Raw genomic sequence first — 23,252 nt, forward strand, 5'->3', positions numbered from 1 at the left:
TTTTTCTGTTTCATAGAGCAGGTCAGTGGCTAAGCTAAGTTATGTCGTTCTTTTCTCTCTTTGTCAGTTTACCTTTAATGGTTCTTTATATATTCTCATATGTATGCTACAAATGTGTAAATATTTAGCATTCTGCTGGTAGACAATGGACAAGCTAGAAAGTGGTCACTTTTGAAACAATGCAAATCATGAATTCTTTTATTGAAGTTGGCTAGAAATGCATAAGATTTGATATCTGTGTGGATGGTGGAAGGTGAACTCCAGCCAAAGTTAGATACTTACACAGTTGTACAGACTCTTCTCTTCTACTGAAATGGTTCACATTTATTTTACATCACATGCTAAGTGTTCTTTAGAAGCTGTGGAAAGTCAGAGACCACCATATTTATTAGCTGATGAATATCCATCATCTAGCCCTTTTCTTACCAGCCTTCCAGTTCTTGGCCCACCTTTCTCATTCTTGGCTTTCAGTTTGACTCATGGAAGCTCTGTATCACATGTGTTGCGAGCACCACATTTAGTACCAACAGTCATTACACGTTGCATATCCCTTGGATCAACCATGTTTGTGAAAATGAACATTGGTAAAGTAGCCCCTAAATACATACTAGAGCTGTTGGGTAGCACAAGGGATACTTACATGCAGATACATTTCCACAAACTGAAGTATGGATCCTAGTATATGTCAGAGATTGATATATGTATGTATACCATCTCATTTTTTATTACTATACCCCAAATAATGACATGCCAAGCCATAATAGTGCTCTGTTCATATTGTTCTCCCATTTTACCAATCTAGTAAAAAGGAGGAGAAGGTATGTTCAGCGCAGCTTTTGCTATTCATTTCACACAAATTCTTGTTTTGTAGACTGTATAACTAGCTTTATTGTAATCAGCGGGGAAGAAACTGGAAGCAGTCACAAATAAACTGCTCATGTGTTAATAAAAAGACTCTTTGTTTAATAAAGTACACATGTGAATTATATGCAACTCACTTGGTGTTTATCTTGGAATGCATGTGTAGAACTGTGATGAAATATCCTACCTGTATAATCAGGAGTACTTTGGATGCATTCTTTTATTTAGAAAAGTATTAATGGATCATATTCTTTCCTTTGTCTATATATCCTTACCATATTTGAATTCAAATAATCTGCATGTAATAAATACCTGACCCCTTAATAGGTACCGGTAAGTACATCTTAGAGCTGGGAAAATCCATACAGAATAATAGGCATCTCTGCATCCCCATATCTACCTTTGTAGGTATACCCATTATTTTGAGGTGCATCCTCTCAATGAAAAGGTTCTTTGCTACCCCTGGGTGTGCAAGATAGCTTTTACTGGCTGCATGCTTGTTTCAATTTCTTGTTATTCTTTAAAAAGTGAAGCCAGGATGATGTTAGCCGTTCTGGTGCTGTATCTATAAACACAGCTAATACTTGCAACTGTTTCTACAGCCAGAGGTTTACTTTAAATCGTCAACAAATATACTGTGTAAGGTAAACATGAAAAGTAACATGGGCATTCTTGTTGAGTAATCAAAAATGATCTTCAAGAATATCCTAATCCATCTTCTAGACCTACCTTCCACCCCATTTATCTCACTGTTGGCCTTAACCTGAAAATGTAAAACCCATTTTTACCCCCCTAAAGCCATGGTCTTATAACGCTCCAGTATCAAGTCTTCGGTCTTCCTCAGTTTGTAGAGCGGACATATTTCTTTGGATGTTTAGATCACTTCCTGCATAATATGAACCCGTTCTATAGGCTATTCAGCCATAACTGCATTCTCTTACCATTCAGATCAGATGTTGTGTCATGTAAGTGTACTTGGTCAGCTTTCCCGATTACCTGGAAATGGCACTGACATGAGATGGCTGATTTAAATGAGTATACCTTGCTTTGAACAGCAAGAATAAACTCCTCAGAATGGGTGATAGGGAAAAGGGAAAATGTAATTTTTGAAGAGGCTTGTGCACAATTAAAATACTCAATAACCAAGCAAATTGTGTAACACTTACCATTCATGTTTTTCATTTCTTGTGCTGTCCCTTGTGAGTTCTAGTATTTTTTCTGGTTACTAGTTCAGTCATCAGCAGACTACAACTTATGGCACCCTCGTGTTTCCTGTTCTGCTCCTGGTTGGCGGTTATGGGATCTGAAGGAATGCCAAGGATACTTTACATACCCATATGTAAATCTGACCAGCTTAATCTAAATATTCTTATTAATTGTTGCTAAAATAAAAAAATAAATTGTTTTTATGTACATAGGGCCAGGAATATTATATCAGTATATGTAAGCCACACTTTCTGCTTGGTAGTAACACTGAGCAGTGATCACGCTTCACCATGCTCCTGTAATGCAAGTCTATGGGTTAGGACTGGCCTGATTGAAACCTATAGACTCTCAGTAATGTGAGCAGGCATAGCCGGGAAATGTATTGTATTCTGTAATATACCATATTTATGTACACCCTACTTTAAGAGCTGATTATGAATTGATCAGTGCGGGGGTTATTTTTGCTGTGTTCTGTACATTTCTACAGACTATAACTGCACTGTATTATTCAATACAAAAATATTACTTTAAATATTTACCTTGGAAAACACGTGGCTTCATTGAGTTGTGATTGTATGTAGTGGTAAAGTACGTTCTTGTAGTACATGATAAAAGTATAAGTGGTAGTACTGGGAGGATGGAAACTGTGAGCACAATATCTCTAATTAGCATCAATTCCTGATCTATTGAGCAAAAGCTAAGAACAGTTTAGCCACTTTTCTTTTTTTCAAGTGGCTATGTTCTCATTACATTTGTAGCTTGAGCAAATGACTTCATGACTCTCATTTTGACCATAACTGATTATATTGATTTAAGCTTTTGTTGGAAACTCTTACTTAATTTATTATTGACTCATATATTACACATTGTTTTGAGTCAATACAGTAATTTAAATAAATGTATATGATAGTTCTGGGAAGACTTACATGCTTCTATAGCAACCTTTATCTGCCTTTTTAGCATAGGGGAACCCTTGCAATAACTTTCAGGTCCTGGGGAACCCATGGCTTAGAAGAATGTTACCCTGGTATAGGACTAGAATCTGATGTGTGAACGGGGCTAGTCTGATGTCGTTAATGGATCTATGAACAACGAACAATCATAATACAAGTGAAGGGGAGAGAGCACAGCCGGGTGCTCCCCCTATCCTCTCCATAGAGCAGAACAACGCTGTATGTACAGCACTCGTAAAACACATCAATGACATCAATGACAAAACACATCTTTCGGTGTTTTGTCATTGAAAAAAATGTGAAAGATTGTTTCCAACTACATAAATCTAATGTGTGCACACAGCCTTAGGCACTGCTGCCCTGATTAAAAGTCTCAGATTTGGTGATGTCACCACCATGCTGACTTTGTTCTCCTCCTTTCTACTAGAAAGTTTATTTTTTTTTTTTTCTCTCAACTAGGTTTTGCTTTTCTTTGTAACTTTTCCTTTCGTTTTCTTTACCTGATAAACCTGTAAAGTGTTTTCTCTTCCATTTAGTGTTGTCGAAATGCTTCCCGAGTGTGTGAGCAGGAACGGCGGTTTTACTTATGGGGACACACTACTCCTGTGGACTACAGGCTTATGTGTTGATGTTTGACTTATTTTCTTACAACAAGTAAATATTTATCTTTGAGAGTGTAGTCCTTTTTGAGGTGTCCATGTTTCTAATGGTTAGGACATAGGTTGACAAAGACAGTCATTGGGAGCTGCTGAGCTGTGCAGAGTACAGAAAGAAGGCTTTAGAAAGTTTCACCTAGTTGTAAAGTAGAATAATGTCATGCTGCAGATTTAATAGATCACTAGCTAGTTGTACAGGCTCCTCTCCTAAACCGAATTGTTCTGATTTCAATGCTACTGTGAGTTTCTCACAATGCTCATAAGAAGCTACAGGAAGTCAGATACAGCAGGAGGACATCCAACATCATCAAAGCTTTTTCCCAGTCTTACTGTCCTCAACATTCTTCGTGTAAAAAAAAAAACGGAATTTTAATTTTCTTCATATATGGACTCTTCATATGAATCTTTCATGTTAATAAAATTAATGTGTTTTTTTCTTTCTTAGTGGCCTTCATTTTTAACTGGATTGGATTCTGTTTATCATTTTGCATAACCAATACTATTGCTGGACGCTATGGAGCAATCTGTGGCTTTGGATTATCACTAATCAAATGGATTTTAATTGTCAGGGTAAGTTTTATATATATATTTTTTTGTATTCCTGTATATTACTCTGGAAATAAATTACTTTTGTACTAGTTAAGTTGCATTGACCACGAATTCTTTGGCCACGGGGACCCGCTGTGGCGCCATTCCTTTGACTGTTCCTTGGTTTCCGGATCATGGATGTGGAGACAGGATTCATCCTCAATCAAGTATTTAGGCTATCTTTTTTTGCGGATATTCACCGGTCCTCAATAATCAGCTCATAGACAGCATCGCATGTTGCCGGGTCAGTTGAGGTTGGGGGGCACCCACTGCGGGGCTCATCTTTAACATTGAAATGCCCAGTCTTGAAACGAGATATCCAGGTTTTGACAGTGCTGTAGGAAGGACACTTCTCCCCCAGTATTTGTGATCTCAGTGTGAATGTCCTTTGCTGACGTTTCCTGGAGAAACAAAAACTTCATGACGGCACGTAACTCCAACGCCGTGAAACTTGCTTGTGCCTCTGGCCACACTCATTTTTCTACTTCAACTGGAAGGGGGGAAATCCATGAACTTCTCAGCACTCCCTCATACACCGACAATGCATATAGTGCCTTTTACATCTCTACACTAAAAGATGTTATGTAAAATGTTGGTGAATATTTAACACTTTATATATTTTGGTTCCCCTTGTCAATGAATGTCATGTTTGTTTTGCTTTACTTACTTTTGCCTTCTTTACCCAAAATGTATCTGTCAGATGATAGGCATTATAAAGCAAACTTAAAAATACAAAATTTCAAAAGAAATTTATTTTACCATTTAGCCTAATTATTCTAAGCACACATTCTAAATGTCACCAATGTTTAGGTACTATTCACTTAACACAGCAGCAGTATCTACCCTCCTGTTTTTGGTTAGTCCTGAAAAGTTGGATCACGATACAGGGGTTGCCACCCAGCTTAGAAAAAATTCTGGGGAGAATACGAGCAGTCAAATGGCTTAATATAGTTGAAATACATCTGTGTTTTACCTTTCAAGTTTTCAAATCCAGGCACCATCACCATGTCCTGAGCACCCATTTCTACATTGTAATTAGTAGTACAGTTTAATCATAATAGTGAAGAATAGGTCATTTCTGTGCTCTTTCCCCATATATTTATATATATATAACACCTGCTCCAAGTCCACCCAGCATATTGCGGGTACGGATCTAGACTTCCCAGTCCAGATCCAGAGTTCCCAGCCCGAATAAGATCCAAATAATGAAAAAGGCATGAAATGTATACTTGTACAAAGATAGTGTTTGGGTAGGGATAAGGGAAAAGGCAACTGCCCAGGGCTTCAAATGACAGAACGGCATGGGCACAGAGAGCAGGAATACAGTGCATTTGCCCACATGGTATGTGCCCAGGGCTACATTTTTTTTTTCTCAAACAAAAATCAGCACTTGTATAGCAGAAAATGCATCTCATAGCCATGCTAACTTGCAATAAAAGACATTTTTGGTTTATATAATTTGTGACCTTTTCTCTTTCATTGTTTGGTAGCCCATTCTATTTGTTAGATTCACCGCACAGTGCAGCATTGTACAGATTAATTGCTTTGTATTGTGGCTCTTCTTCTCCCAAAGTACTGTTGTGGGTAGGATTACGCATAGTCTGTACTAGGACAGTATGTTCCAAAGAGGTACTGTTCAAAATACATTTAAGAATATAAAAATGGGTCTCTTCTATCTGTCTACAGTTACATACTCAATTTACTTGTAGTTTGCAGATTTTGTGCTATTGCAGTACACCTTACTGTCCACTGTGTGTCAGTATTGCTTCACTTATCGTATAGGAAGGTTTTATTTGCGTTTTATATTTCTCCGCTGTTCTGGAAAGATCTGTTTGAGCAGAAAAATGCCAGCAGATTTTTTATTATAATCTTTTCTATAAATACAGACTTTAACGCTGTAGATGTGTTTTTACATTATGGGAGCGGACTTATATTTTTATATTTCTAATCATTTCAACTGATTTTACACACACATTTAGAAAAATAGAAAAAGCCACTCCATCCTGGCCCCAAACGATACGATATTTATAACCAAGGCTGGGGAAATAGCATTTATGTCTCACTAATGTTACTGGGGTCGATTTGAAATGCTGGGAAATCTCTGCACAATGTTTTCAGCAATATAGCGTTCAATTTGTGGTTTGAACTTCCAGCCTCAACAATCATAGCGTATGCAGGGAAATGCTGCATCGGAGGAAAGATCTCTCTGCGGGGGATCTATAGATAGTCAGCTCTGTGCACTTTTATTTGACTGCTTTAAGTCCAATAGTACTGAGGTCAGAGCTGTACCCTCTCTAATGTTCGCCTAAGGACCAGAATGCACATATTACACCTCCCTATTCCCATCTACTGATATCTAAATTGATCTAGTTCATCCTAGCTAAGATTATGTTTTCCTGCACTGGCAGCAATAGTCTCTCCTTTAGCTTTTATACAGGAACCATTGAAATACATGGGTTATGTGTTCAATTCTTGCTGATCTAATTTATAATTACAGTGTAGCACCACTGTCTTGTTAATGTACAATATGTTAAATTTTGAATTCTCATAAATTGGATGGACAAGTGACTCAGAGCATTATGGATTTTCTAAAAAGAGCACAGCAGTAACTCATTCTTCTTAGAATGTGTATCTCTGTAATGGAAACTAAAAAGTGAAGCAGAGAGAAATGCTGGGGCGAGTCCTTCTGTAAAGGACAGGCTGATTAAATTAGACTAGTAAATGCCTTGCAGAGGAATTAACCTGTAAACCTACTGCATAATGTACATCAGACTAAAAATTGTGTGTGTATATATATATATATATATATATATATATATATATATATAGATATATATTCTAGGTATGTATACATGCAAAAAACACTGTACATCCATTGTTTATATAGCATGTATAGTATAGAAAAGTATAGAACTTTTCTCCCAGCCTAAATGGACTTTATCTCTTAGTAAATGCCGATATAATAGATGGCAGTGTAAACAGACACTGACCCACTGATCCTCTTGAATTTGCTTATTAGTTTCTATAAGAGGTTCATCACCCATAAAGCTGATCTCCAGAATAACAACATATCCCCAACCCTTCACCTATCTCTCTAACTATCTTTACATCTAACTGATGACCATTTTTTATTAAGAAAATGAGAAACGCGGAACAAAATGATTATAAAACTACCTGTCAGACCTGGCACATCAGGAAAAAGCATTCCAATCTCAGTGGGAGGTTACTTCGATGCAGCACATGGCATTTGCATTTCCCCTTTTAATTATGAATATTATTAATAAACGGGATTTATATATCGCCAACATATTACGCAGTGCTGTACGTGAAATAAGGGTTGCAAATGACAGACGAATACAGACAGTGACACAGGAAGAGATGACCCTGCCCTGAAGAAATTACAATATAGGAGTGGGGGAATTAACACACAATAGGAGGAAAGATATGGTGAAAAGACATACATATCCCAATATGTATTGGGGTTGTATTTACAGTTGCAGGGATTATTGCCCCCGGAAAGGAGGACTGGTTACCCAGAAAAGATAATATGGTCCCATGTGCCTGATACCCGATATAACATTACACCAGTTATTATAGTTCTTGCGATTATTATCTTTGAAGAAAGATTTCACGATGGTCCTCAATGATTTGTGTAGAAGTTGTGTAATAAAAAGAAAACCATTGTTTAAATCTGGATTTTGTCTGGTGATCACTTTTAAAGCTAAAGTTAATCAGCTAATATTTTGCTTTCCCTGATTCCTTTTTCCGCAGGAAAATGATAATGAAATGAATAAATAAAACTGTTCGGTTTTCATTACTTATCTAAATTTTGGAAGCAGTGACAGCATCACTAAACTCTGTTTCAGAATTGTGGTTTACTGTAGCGTTTTACCACAGAACAATATTACTCCAATATATATTAATTGAGGGAAATCTTTAACATGCCCCTCTGTCATTGTACCACAGAACAATATTACTGCAATATATTCATAAATTGACGGGTATTTCTAACATAGTATTCTTCTGCGAACTCAGCCATGCTGCCCACTATTCCAACTCAGCTGAATGGTAGCAGTTGGGAATCATTTTGCACATGGCTGTGGCTGTTGTGGTTATTATTGATTGTCATGGAGTTCCTGAAACAACAAAACCCTTATAGCCATAAGGTTCCTTTCCCTTTGGAGGAAGAATCACACCTCAACTGCACTCAACTTTGCTTAACCACACAACAAATTGGTTGTCAAATTCTGTGGTTGGCAACATGGTAGGGAGCAGCTAACAAATGCCGTTTTTACCGTATTTCTAAAGGGGACTCTGCAATGCAGGCAGGTCATGGCTGATGTGAGGGGCTGACAGGGTGCTGTATATAGCTCCCTCAAGATTGCGAAACAGTCGCATCACGCACATGGTATGCTAAGCATCCATGATTAAAAGTACTGAAGCTCGATCAGTGAAAGAGGTGGACCCGGGACAGTTCAGGTAGGGAGTCAAGGGATTAGATGATGCTGCATGTATATCAGCCAGAAAATCAGTCTATCTTTCTAAGTTGCTGCAGCTTAAAAAGTACATTTTAACATGTACACCTGTACAAGGTAAGACTGTAGAGCAGCTTTTAGCAGATATAAAAAAACCTATTTGAAGCCGCTCGCCAGCCTTTTATTTTTTCTTGCATAGGAAGTTAGTCCCATGTCCCTGCACATTGCGACACCCACACTACAAGAATTAAAAGCTTTAAAAGATATCCTAAACCTCCCTAATTTCCTCTCTGATGGACTACAAGGATCATCCAACTCCTCTCCAACTGTTGTTCTGGCCCTCCCCTTTCAGCATTTTTTTTCTGGTCTTGTGGGTAGGTGTTTTTTAGGGTAGTCTGCATGTAAATGAAGTTCAGATTTTAAGGCTAAACCCACTAAATGAAACTGGTTTCCAAAATGTTTCAACTTTTTATTTTCCATGTGCTTCCAACAGCAAGTATGTCAGAATTATGCTGAAAGAAAAGTAATCCTGTGATGTAATGGGCTGTCTGTTACTGATGTATGGTTTGTGAGTGTGTTAGGTATAAATGCATTGCAAAGCAATCAAGAAAAATGTTTTAGATGATAATGGTATCTACAAATAAAAGCTTAGCACTTGAACAATGCATCTTTTATGGTTCAGGTCATACATGGCAAGCTTTAGCTAGTGTGAGTGTAATGACTACAAAACACTATAGAAAAGCTGCACAGCTACTTGCAAGCTTGAACATTACATTCCCTGTGTGCTGCTTTTCTAGTTTTTATTAGAACAGTGGAGACGTACAGTACAGCATCAAGGACATTCGCAAACTGTCAATGTACTTTTATTTAGGCTAAAACCGACATCCAGGCATATTAATAAAAGCCGTATCAAATGTCATCAACAAAGGCAGATTACACAATCCGCTGTGTTCTGCACCGTGTATATTTCATTTAAAGCAAATTTGTACGGACCGGGGCAAGAAACCATCCAAAAATTGTATTCTGATAATGTCTTATGAGAAGCTATTTAAGCGTGTGGTACAAGAAGTGTGAGAACGATGAATACTAAAGACGTTTGATGTGTCGTGTTATCAGCCAAGCGTACAGCCTACTGCCGTATCAATCAAAGTGTGCCTATTCATATTCCCTTATCGCACAGAGGACAAAACTATCTACCGTGGCCGGCAACAGGGCTGAAACGGCACTTTAAGGTTCATTTAGCCATGTTCTGCTCTCTGCTGGGAACCAAATACAGGAGCATCTAGTTTGAAAATGAAAAGGCTTTAATGAGTCTGAGGCCTTTGAGGTTGGTATCCTTGGCAGCAGATAGCAACAGGGGGCTTGCTGAAGGTCAAAAGTTTCTTTTTTAAAGGGTCAGCCGAACATCCCGTTCTGATAAGATTAAAGAAGTGTGACTTTGGGGATAATGTTTTAGGTCACACGGTGCCGAGAAATCTTTAGGCCATGAAGTGCAAGTGGATGCATAGTGACAGCAGTTTGACAAGAACAAGTGTATATTCCACATACAATGTTAGCTGTGTGTGTAAAAATGATATGGAAATTTTATGTATATGATTTTAATTTTAAAATGTTACTGTATTTTTTTTGCAGTTCTCAGACTATTTTACTGGATATTTCAATGGACAATACTGGCTTTGGTGGATATTCCTTGTACTTGGTGAGTATTTATGTATATGACTAAAAAGTGTCTTTTTAACCCCATGAAGTAGAACATTACACACAACCTACACAATGTTCATAAACTGTCTTTTTTACCTGTTTTACCAGCCAAAAGATCTGTATTTGTGTTCATCCAGTCATGGCTTTTTCACACTGTACAGTCAAAACAATCACTACTACATTTAGACACTTAGAACTGCAAAGTAAAAGTAGAAACATTTTTACAAAAAAAAAAAAAAGTTTCACTTTTAGAACCAATGGTATGTCAGAACATTATGTCTAAATAGGTTTTCACATGGAAAGAAGACACCCTAGTTCTGTATGTTTTTTCTGTGATAAGCAATAAATAAATACCTTGCGACCCTAATGCTTTTTAAAAGTGTGCTGTGCAGCAATCAAACTTTTAACTGCAATGTAGTCCTTGAAAGCAAAACTAAATGTTAAAAATTAAAGGTGACCAGGCAGGTCCTTGATTGCAAAAGGGACAGGCAATGTCTCTTCTGAAATAAACCTAACTGCCTGATCACAATTTTGTTTTTTGTTTTTTCATCCACCTATTCTCACTTAGGTGGCACCATCTTCCTCCTTTCTTCCTTTTTCTTCATGGAGTTCATTCAGTCTTGGCAGCACTTAGGGATGCTGGTATAGCCAGCATGTCTGACATCCTTCACTGAGATGAGTATTTGCAGCTCAGTGTAATTAGAAATGAAGATTGCATATAGGCAGGTAAGTATGTTTTATTGCAGAAGGCAATGATAAAAAAAACTTGAAGGAGATCCAAACCCAGTCACTAAAATCTCAATAATGCTTTACCATTTCAAAATTTCCTTCAGTCTTTTTTTTTTCCTGTGGATATTAAGTTAAAACAAAACATATTAATCCAGCCATGAAGTCTTTGTTCAGAGGCTTCTTATATTGTCTGATGCTTGTCTAATAATGGTGCTATTTTGTTATTAACCCGTCACATATTCTCTTGGATGAGACTACGATGGCTGTGCTCAGGTTCTTTGCACACACCTGGCCTATTGGTGCTGCCAGTCTAGAACAATGCAGAGTGCATGTAGACCAGAAATGACTGTAAGAGACTGAAAGATGCAAAAATGTAAATATAGTGTTTTATAGAAAAAAAAAAACATTTTATAGATACGCAGAGATTTGTCATATTAAATGCCATCCAATTGGAGTTACCATCCACTATGTGGTATTCAGAGACAGGTAATTATCTTCTGACTAATAGTCAATCTCAGTGTTGTAAAGGAAAATCACATGAGCAGGAAATAACATTGTCGAGGGTGTTCTGTACAATGATGTAAGGTCGCTGTACTTGGTGCCTAATTTCCAATGTTACCATTGCCTTATTATAAAAGCCCACACAGACAAAATGAATCATCTGTAGTAAACAATGAGAATTTATTGTTAACTGGTTCAACTACATTTAACTGCTTTAAACTTATTAAGCGTGATTGCAGATAATTGTTTTTGTACTAAGATATTAAATAAAGGCATGACTGTTAAAAGCAATAAAGATAATGAAATCGGAGGTAAGATTCACTTTGAGTTAATTACATTTGTTTACGCCTGCTTAATGCAACGTGTTAATGCTTGATCATACTCAAATGGTTTTCCTCTGCATAAATAAATGGAGCCTAGCTTGAGACTGGATTCACTGACCCATCTTTCTGAAAATGTTCAGGCTGGTTGTGGGGTAGTGGTGAGGTTATTGCTTCCTCGTGTTCCCAATCTGCTTCCTTAAGTGAAATGCTGCACGAAGTGTCTCACCCACAGTGGCCCATAGAGAATGAAGGGGGCTTGCAGTGATCAGTTTATTACCAATGCCACCAACTGAAAAATGTCAAATGCTGGTTCTTTAGGGACTAAGTGAAATAAATGCAGATTTGTTCATTTCTATCTGGTACCTCTACTTTTATCACCTGCTCGCGTATGCATTGCGGAGGAGAGGGATTTACCCCCAGGGAGCTTTCCCTATTTACCAGCCGCAGTAAATAGGGGAGCAACTGCAAGGGGGCGACTCAGGTAGTTCCTAACGCCCCTGGCCGATTCGCCGGCATTAGGCTAGGGGCGTTAGGCCGGAACGAGCTACCGGCTAGGACGCATCTGGCCTAAAGGCCAGAGTTTGCTGACCCCTGCTCTAGGGGCTTATTTATAAAGCAGTGAATCTGACATTAACGTAAACATTCTCTGGTGGAAAATCAAATACTGGCATTGAAATACATTAGCCAAGGATATGCTCCGCCAGGGAATGTGTTAGTGAATGCCAGATTCAGTGCTTTGTAAATGGACCCCTAATGTTTGCTTGTGCATGTATATGTATGTATTTATAATATTTGGTAGAATCAAACATGTGATGACAAATTCGCAGGGTATTTGGCATCATCTACCTCACCCGGAAGGTATTACAAGGCCATTAGTAGCTAGGAGGCAAGATTTGAGTTTGCTTTCAGTGTGTGTGTGTACACATCCCTGTTTAATATACAGCACTGCGTATTATGTTGGTGTTATATAAATACTGGTAATAAATAATAATAATAAAATTTTATATGTGTGTGTGTGTGTGTATGTATATATATATATATATATATATATATATATATATAAATAATATAATATTATAAGTTCCTCTGTCCTATTATTTGTAGTTACATTGTACACCGAACCCGCTCTATTCCTTATATATAACTTATCAATGATCTCAGGGCAGCTGGGACCATAGTAACCAAGAAAACAATTGGTAACACACTGCGCCGTGAAGGCCTAAAATCTTGCAGAGCCCGCAAGGTCCCCCTGCTCAAGATAGCACATGTACAGGCCCGTCTGCAGTTTGCCAATGAAAATCTGAATGATCCAGAGGAGAACTGGGTGAAAGTTTTGTGGTCAGATGAGACTAAAACTGAGCTCTTTGGCATCAACTCAACTCACCGTGTTGGAGAAGGAGGAATGCTGCTCATAACCCCAAGAACACCATCCCCACTGTCAAACATGGAGGTGGACACATTGTGCTTTGGGGGGGTTTTTCTGCTAAGGGGACAGGACACCTTCAACACATCGAAAGGACAATGGACCGTGCCATGTACCATCAAATCTTGGGTGAGCACCTTCTTCCCTCAGCCAGGCCATTGAAAATGGGTAGTGAATGGGTATTCCAGCATGACAATGACCCAAAACAAACGGCTAAGGCAACAAAGGAGTGGCTCAAGAAGATGCACATGAAGGTCCTGGAGTGGCCCAGACCTTAATCCCATAGAAAATCTGTGGAGGGAGCTGAAGGTTCAAGTTGCCAAACATTAGTCTTGAAACCTTACTGACTTGGAGAGGATCTGCAAAGAGGACTGGGACAAAATCCCTCCTGAGATGTGTGCAAACCTGGTGGCCAACTGCAAGAAACATCTGACCTCTCTGATTGCAAATAAGGGGTTTGCCACCAAGTACTAAGTCATCTTTTGCAAAGAGATCAAATATTATTTCACTCAATACAATGCACATCAAGCTCTGACTTTTGAGAACTGGGTTTTTGAGGGTTCTTTTGTTGTTATTTTGTCTCTCACAGCTACAATAAACCTACCATTACAATTATAGACTGGTCATTACATTGTCAGAGGTCAAACGTACAAAATCAGCAGAGCATGAAATACTTCTTTCCCTCACTATATATATATATATATATAATATATAAATCCCAACAAGGATTAGAGTGGGTTTGGTGTATAATGTAACTACAAATAATAGGACAGAGGTCTTAAGGAGAGCACAGTGCATTCTGGGTATATTGCTGCCTATACCATACAGTGTAACACTGCTATCTGTTCTGACACTCTTAGCTTTATCAATGTGGTGATTGCTACTTGCTTTCTTCAATCAAAATGATGGATGAAAGCAGCCTGCCTAATACTTACTGAGGAAAAAAAATAGATAAAATCTCTATGGCAGTCATAGTTCAGCAACAATAAAACATATTTATGAGAACTTTTATATGTTTTAAGCAAGTTATAAAACCTGCATTTCCTGGGAAAACGTACAGCATGCAATGAATTTTGAAATGCTTTTAAAATGAAAAATGAAATGTTTTTACCCGTATTATGCTACTTTAGCTTCTTTGTCAGAATATAAACTATAGTAAGAATTATGGTTTGGCTCCAGCATTCTAATCTGTAATGCATGATTTGGCATCTGCCTGAGGCACACCGAATTACTGAAAAAACTAAAATAACTGGGTATGTTTAGGGTTCTAGTAATTATTCAACCTAATGTAAACAGGAGTTTTATCTTTAGCTGCCCAGAGATGTAGGTTCATGCACAATCCAACTGCCGAGTTACCTATTTTGTTTGTAATCAGTCTTTATCTAGTGTTTCAAAGGATTAGTAAATCACAAATAATAATATGCTGAATATGTACCAAGTTCTATATTGAGACATTGTACATTTTCAGTATTAATTATACTGTCTTGTACTTAAAAAAACAGATTTCTTCAATAATGAGAACCATGGTAATTAGGTTGATTTACATATCCTATATTACCATTCTTAAACAAGCTTTCAATATCCTGTACACCTGCCACAAAGTAATGGAAGGATTATGTTGGTTGCCATTCCTGTTTTTTGTGAATTAAATTTCCTTGAAGTCAAAGACATGGAGCAAATACTTTTGATATCTTCTTATTCGCATGATTGTTTTTGGTTTAAGCCAAAAATACTCAAACCAGAAATGCACACACAACTAGTATTTGGACCAGCAAAGGCAGACAACATAGGGAGGAACCAAAATGTGGGTTGGGGAAAGTGGGCAATCAACGCACCAGGTAGTGTTGAAGCCTGGCTTTCTCAACTTTTATTTTAAATGTGTTGGAACCCTTGAAATATATTTTAAGGCTTTTGGGAACCCCAGATGATGATAACAATATCCACAGCTCACAGTATATTATAATATTGGTCACTGGCAAAAATGTCCCCTACATTGCTGACCAGTAGGAAGAATATCACTCTTACAGATTGTCCAAAAGATCATTGTTGTCAGTGCAAACTGACTCCAGAGGCACAAATTGCTCAAAAAACCCTTAGAAATCCTGATCTAAACACTTCTATCCCATCACAAGGTATTTTACCGCCTTAAGGTCATGGGGATTAGCGGAAAAGTAGAGTTTAAAAACAAGGAGCCATTAAAAAAGGTAAAAAAAATGACGGTGTGGTGCTAGGGTAGCTTGAGATGTGGGCATGTGTGCCATTAAAGCAATTACCAGGTGAAGCCCTTTAGTGATCCTTATGATTATACATAGAGCGCAGAAAGCTCTAGCTGGATCTCATATCACTAACAAAGTTACACTTGTGTTTATCAAGCCCATTTGTTTAATTTAAACTTAAAAAAATAGAGCTTGCACAAGTCAGAATAACTGATTTCTTTCAGCAAGTAGACGGACGCCAGTGTCTGGGGATGACAATTTTGCCTGCTTGTGTAGACTTTTTGTAATGGATTTATTAGAAGTTGGGATTAGTAATAGTAATGTATATCGGTAAGACATCTTCCCTTTTGAGCCCATCGCTTTGATGATTTGCTGTTAAATGATATTCTAGCCATGATACATTCCTCCCTCAGTTCATAGGAATTCATTCAGGTTGGGTAAAGGAGTCTGCTGTCTTATAACGGACATAATTAATCCCATCAGTATTATGCCAGATTGAAAATCATGTAGCTGAAATATCTGCTGGAAAGTTAGGATAGAATATGTGAGTCCTACTGAACATATTTTTCAGGTATAAATTCTAACTAACATACATATCTATGCACCAAGCATAAACTCCTGAACCAGTGATAATCATACTAATCATCTTGGACAATCTAACCCAGTTGTTTGGCTTAACACCCGCTACCTCCAAGAACTATTGTTTGGGGTTGTCTACTGCAGTCACAATTTACTCTGGTATGCTTTCTGAAATGAAGCAACAAAAATATTTTTCAATTATAAAATTCCTGTTAGTAGCTGTTTGTGTAATAGTAATGCAATAGGATGTAGATGACCGATTGATCAGTTTCTTCAACAGACCCTTTGTGGTGGCTTTAAATAGTTGTGATGAGCCTGTTTAGGAGATCATCACTGAGACTTGTAAACTGTATGAAGTCCAGAAATGTTTGATACCCAGCCATACAGAATAGATCTTGTTGCTAAGGATGTTCTTCAACAAACAAATGGGTATTGGTGCCATAGCTCCAATCTGCCTCTCAGAACCTGGTGAACTGATGAATTAGCGGTCACCCTTACCTCAGCTCTTGATGGCCCCTCCATACCGAATAGGTATGCAATGTCTAGCTGGGTGTTAGAATCTCTTTGAACATGGTAAGATCTTTTTAAATTCAATTTATAATCTTTGTAGTAAATTTAAAAAAATGGCTAGTTTTAGCCTGCTAACATGCTAATTTTTCCATTGGCAAGAATACTGAACAATCTGTACCAAGTTTAGTTTTAGCTAAAATAACTATGTAGCAAGTAGCTAATGTGCTCCTTTAGGGGGTGAAGCTGCTTATGCATTATACAAAATGCCGACGGCCAAATCCATTTCTTTGCAGTATCATTTTAAAATTAGGAGATATGTAGACACTTTCCTTTTTTTTTCTTTTCTTTTTTTTTTTTTTGACATGTCTTGCTTGCAGCATCTCCTCATTTTAAGTTTACATAATTTCGACTCATATGTAGCTGTTCCCCAAAACAACTCTGATGGAAATGCAGGAGAGTCGCAGGCCCCTTAGGCTGTATGGTGTGTCTGTGAGTCAGGAAACTGTTCTTTGAAATGCATAGTACATTATGCCATGCTCAGCCAGGCATAGAAAAAGCCTTCATGCTTCCAGATCACAGCACATCCGTTGTATCAGCTTTTCTCCAAAAATATATTGTGGAATATTTACTCAGCCATGATCGTTTGCAAGCCTTTGCATTTAACAAGATTACTTATTTTACAAAGTTATTTGCTCCACGTAATGATGACTTGGGAAATAATGTATTAACCCACTTAATGTGTCGTCTCACCACACCTGTTTATAATCTGCTCTGTGGACTTCGCAATGAAAAGCACAAATCCATTTCAGATTGTTTCCATTGCAAAGCGTGAATAATCTGCATCTGAATTGGAGAATGTCCGCTATCAGCTGTGACATTTTGGTACCTTTCATTTATTGCATTTTTTAAAATGTAGAATTATTTGTTGTACAAATATGAATACCCTTGGCCTGAATTTACATGTATAGCTTGCAGGTGGCCTTACCTTAACCATCCCTAGCAAAATGCACATACACATGCTTACCCCCTTAATAAATGAGCGCATTAAGCCTGAATGAATGCAAAGCGAAAAACAGGTGGTCAACCCACATTCATAACCCTAACTGTACTTAGCAGCCAGCACTTTGAATAAATGACAGCGTGATAGAGCAAGCAAGCAGTGGGTAAGCACTTGCCATTAGTGTTAAGGGTGCAGGCCATCCATCTGCTAGCAGTTTGTGTGAATTTAGGCTTACTGATGTATTTAATATTAGACCTTGTAATCATGATAAGTTGGCATTGCTGAGTTCTCTTAGTTGCTGGTCTCTGGCTTCAGTACTTTGGGTCAGTAAACTGCAACAAACATGCATCAAGTGAAGCAAATCCTATATATTTTTTAGTCAATCAATGAAGCTGTTTAGGAGAAGAGTTCAGCATGGATGGCCTACATATAACTGTCAACACAAGTTTATTGTAAAATAAATCTTAATGTTATGTTGCATGCCAAAGGGTCTCATTCTACCTTTACACCCTTGTTTCTCTCTACCTTCCATGCTCCACACTCATTTCTGTAAAAAAAAGAAAGCTTTTATTTAAAAAGGTGGTTTAGTATTGTGTGTTAAAATAACATTCACGTCACAAAAGTTTCTAACCACGGTATTCTAGAACATGCTGTCCTGCTCTACCATTTGCCACCAATTACCATTGGACACTTTTCACAGGAGAAATAGGTTGCTACCATTCCAAACCTCCTTTTGAAGATGCTAGTGGCCTGGCTGTTTGTTGACGTCTGCCATTAATGCTTTCTAAGTCACTGACCCTAAAGAAGTATACAAGTTAGGAAAGTTAGGAAAAGATCAAAAGTCCTAATCTTGATACTTGTTCTGTGTTAGTGGTTTACTTACTAAAGTCAGAAAAGTCAGCATGATATCCAGACATCAAGCATTTAAACACTGGGATGTCAGCAATTCCAGCTTTTTCTATTTTTTTGTCTGTCTATGGAAAATAAGCAATAAGATTTTATTAATTTATGGCTGACATATTTAAATAACAAGCATATGGTATAGAAAAGGTGCAGCAAATTTAATCAGTCCTGTTAACCTGTGTGATATATCTTTGAGGTGTCTATAAAATGTTCATTTGATAGTCTAAAGTTGTGGTTAATTAATGTTTTGTGATATTTTAGGGCTGTTGCTGTTCTTTAGAGGATTTGTCAATTACCTTAAGGTGCGAAATATGTCTGAAAGCATGGCAGCTGCGCACAGAACAAGATTTTTCTTCTTATACTAGAGGTAAGTTTTATGCACAAATGTCAAAAAGTACAATAGGAACCTAGATAACAATGACAACACACCAGACTGAGGATCTGACAATTGTATATTGTATGCTTGTCGGGCAGCACGGTGGCTCAGAAATTAGCACTCTGGCTTTTGCAGTGCTAGGTCCTAGGTTCGAATCTCGGCCAGGATGTTATTTTCTGGTTCTCTCCATGATTGCCTGGGTTTTCTCAGTTAGGGCAATTGGCTTCCCCCCAGCATTGACCTTAGACTGTATTAAAGACATATGACTATGGTAGGGACATGTGAGCCCATTTGAGGGACATTTAGTGACATGACTGTGGACTTTGTAAAGTGCTGCGTAACATGTCAGTGCTATATAAATACTGTGTAATAATAATAAATGGCACCCTGTCCTGTTATGCACAAATTGCACCCCTATCTTGTTTATTGTACCCTTGGGCACCACAACCCTATGGACCTAAGCAAACTTTACAGTTCAGCACTTGATCTGTTTGATTTCAATAAAAAACAAAGCTTTCTTTTGTCATGTTGTCTTTCAAAAATGTATTTTGTGTAATCTATAGATAAGAAAGATAACAAAATGTTTTACCTATAGCAGCTACTCCACATAAAAGAACATTTTATTTTTTGATATGAATATTTTTACACTAAACATCGTTTATGTTCAAACAAAACTAATACAAACATATATTTTTATGTGGTCATCTTCTAATTTATGTCTTACTCTTTGTTTTTTGTATTGACTTGAGCTCCCAGACCTCTCCTTTTTCTGCATTTTGGCTTGGTCATTCACACACATAGTTTTTATCCTGATTTGTATTATCCTGAAACTTCTGATCCTGTTTGAGTATATGGACCCTGCTGCAGGTCCGCTTCATTATTCCATGCTTCATGTGATCCTTTCTGTGCACCCTCAGCTGTCACCAGCTAGCCAATCCTAGGGGTTGTGCTGTAGAAGTAATCCTGCTGAAAAAAGCTTTACTTAAGATCTCTGGGAAATAACTGGCACTTGTAGTGCCTTCTCATTTTAAAGAGCTAACTACAGTATTGTCCCTACCCTAGATTCTGCCTTGAGGTTGCAAAATGGGGAACTAAGTGAAAAAACAATTCCTCTAGAACAGGGGTCAGCAAACTTTTTGGACTACCAGGGCATTTCAGGAGGTCAAGAAGGCACACTAGGCCACAAAAAACAAGGTGTCCAAGGAAAGATTCCTAGCCCTTGGCAGGTGCTTACTTAGTCAAAGATAAACAAGATGGCATGAAGTGTAGAGTACCAACGCCTGTGGGGAATGAAGCCTAATGGTGACTGATGATTATAGGGGTCAATAATAAGTATACTAACATCAAATGGAAGGTTGGGGCTTGTTTGTGGTGATTAGTAGAGTCGTGGAGGAACGAGTCCTGCTTCCGGACCTGGGTATCAAACGGCAGCGTGTGCTGTGAGCATGCTGGGGGTTAAAGTAGCGTCAGGGCTTGCCTACTATGGCCATGCTTGCAGCAAGCTGACATCACTGCATTGAAGCAGGAACGCCGTGTGGGGCGTGTGTGCTTAATGCAAATGTCAGTCAGGATTTCCTGGGATGCGACAAGGGCTTCTGCACCGCTTTGCAGAAAAGTGGCAATGTGGTGCACAAGCGGCCAAAAGCAATTCTCCATGGGGCGGGTGAAGGAGGGGAAAACAGAGGCACCAAGAGGCACAGATACAACAATAAAGAACTAGGGGGCATTAGGCCGGACTGGAATGCTGCCTAGGCCGTATCTGGTTTAAAGGCGAGAGTTTGCCTACCTTTGGTCTAGAACATGGTCTAATTTCTACACAATTGTATTAGAGAACACAACTTGTATATTTCAATATATTATGTCAGTCATTTAATAGCTTTTGGCTTTCTGTAGTAGTTGCTTCATATTCAATTTAAAAATCTAGTGCAGCTGAAATGACTGCAGAACTCTTCCTGTAAATTATTCTGAAAAAAAAGAGTCCTGATTTAATTTAGGCACTATGATTTCAGAAATAATTCTAATATATATGAAGATTGCTTCTTGCAGGTGCAGTTTTTAAAATCCAATTTTGAGGAAATCCTCCATTTGATCTAGACTGCAGTATAGATTTTTGTTTGGTCTAAAACAAACACCACTATTGTAAACAAGACTGACACATACCAGCACTATAAGCTCATCTACATGGAAAATTATTAATATGGATTGCATCTCTCTTCACCTCTTGGAAAAATAGTCAAAATATAGAAATTATCTGAATTTTCATTTATATGAAACAGAAAGCGGTATCATCAATAAATGTTCTCCAGCTGATTTACCTTTAAAATGAGGCTGGCAATTTAAATTAATATTGGACATGTGTTAAGTGTCATAAAATGTTTTATACATTATACCAGTGAAAGTGCTATTAAATCTATACATCATGAAAATAGCACCAAATAGCATGGGACCTGCTTTGCCTTGCATTGACAGCTCCTTGCTGTTCTGTATGCTAATCTGCTGCCTAATCACTTGAGATCTCTGCTGTAAAAGACTGCAAATCACATGCCATAGGCTTGTGTGTGCCTGCACTGATTAACATGTGGGAGACGGAGTATGGGAACACAAAATAAAAATATGCTGCATGTTTTTATTGATTAGTTTTGCATTTATTTAATTGTTTTATGTAGTTATTACTAAAACTGCTATAATAAGAGGTGCATGGTTAGTAATCACCACACAGAAGCTTTAAAAATGCTTAAAGCTTACCAGCCAGCAGATAAAAACCAAACAAATTATTGAAGCTCTGTATTTATTAATACAGAGCTGAAGCTGTAGGCAGGTGAAAGACACGTAACATATTTAGTGATAACAGTTGTTGCCATTGTAATCCCGTAACCCTTAACATTCTGTCACCCTTCTACAGCCCCCGTATACTTTATTCCATCTTTCTAATGCCCAAACCCTTAGTATGACCCATTTTTCCATTGTCCAGTGCAATGCGACCCAGCTATTCAGTAACCACCCAAAAGTCATGGTGAGGTTACTAAACAGTGCCACGTGGTGTAACCAGCTAAAAAGTGCTGGGCAGGACACTGATTAAGTTTGTTTTAATATAAAATTGGTAAACAATATTTAATCTTCATCTAATAACAGCCTGGGAGAGGAGCAGATGATATCCCATTCATAATCACCTGAAGTTAGATATTCATAATTGCCCTCAGTGAGAATAATGTAACTTTGGAGTTGCCCCTAAAGGGTAGACAACAAAGAAAGAATTTCTGGGGAGTTTGTGGAATATGGGAAAATTCATTTAAGCACTTGGAATATAGAATCATCTGAATGAGCTTGATTCTATGTGCTACAAAAAGAGTTTAGCCCAACTCTGGTATTTGAATCCAAAAGTACTAAAGCAATGGGATAATTTCCTCATGATGATATCATGCCCCAGTATTAAAGGAATTGGTTGTTCCTCAAATTCCTTTAGTTGAGCTGTACTCTATTTACAGTTGTAGATTTGCCTGGCAGTCTGCTTTGATCATAAAAAAATAAGAAATAAGGTTTCTGAATTCAGTCTAATGGCAATGATTTTAATAAGTATCTCATGGTATGCCTGACCAAGATTCAGCTGCACAATTGTAATTAAATTAGGTTATTGACCCTTTTTAAAGGCGTTCATATATTTCTTTTCTACTGTTGGAATTGTTTATTCTACATACCTCTTATATACCTCCAGGGTATGCCTGAGTCTTTCGCCCTGATTTTTTAAAGCTCTCCAAGGCTGGGGCGAATACACTTTGATCAGTGAAGCTGAGGGATCCAGCAAACCTGGAATGGATCTGGTCCAGGATTCAAAACATTTTCCAGCAAATAAATGATTTTAAGGAATCCATTCCAGGTTTTCTGGATCACCCAGCTTCACTGATCAAAGTGTATTCTCTCCAGCCTTGGAGATCTTTGGTAAATCAGGGCCTTTGAGTCAGAGGGGAAGTTGCCTGTTGAATATCTGTTGTATCAGTTTGTATCTGTGTAGGTAGAATTTAAGAGAAAGCTAGACCATCCAAATATTAATAGAAATCTAAACTGGATGTAACAGGTAGATTTATAAAAGTGTGTTAAATATTCACAAAATCATTTTAGTATTGCTGTAACCTCAATAAGCACAAACTTCAGTTTAATTTTAGGAAAGAAAGAGAAGACTTGCTGCTGTTTTAGCCACAAATGCCAACAGTTTACTGGTGTGATTACAACACTCAAAGGCAGACTGAATCACTTA

At 37.8% G+C, this 23,252-nt stretch overlaps 1 protein-coding gene across 2 annotated transcripts in view; it reads left to right on the top strand.

The window, feature by feature from the left end:
- Positions 1–23,252, top strand: part of NDFIP2 (Nedd4 family interacting protein 2) — a 69,169-nt gene that overhangs the window by 35,723 nt on the left and 10,194 nt on the right. For both annotated transcript variants that reach the window (XM_072410969.1, XM_072410978.1), the window contains 3 exons: positions 4,122–4,246; positions 10,372–10,438; positions 18,886–18,991. In XM_072410969.1, coding sequence (XP_072267070.1) covers positions 4,122–4,246; positions 10,372–10,438; positions 18,886–18,989 — 296 coding nt within the window. In that variant the 3' untranslated portion in view covers positions 18,990–18,991. The remainder of the gene's footprint in view (positions 1–4,121; positions 4,247–10,371; positions 10,439–18,885; positions 18,992–23,252) is intronic.

This window comes from Pyxicephalus adspersus, chromosome 1, assembly GCF_032062135.1.
Source record: "Pyxicephalus adspersus chromosome 1, UCB_Pads_2.0, whole genome shotgun sequence".
In the NCBI taxonomy this organism is placed as follows: domain Eukaryota; kingdom Metazoa; phylum Chordata; class Amphibia; order Anura; family Pyxicephalidae; genus Pyxicephalus; species Pyxicephalus adspersus.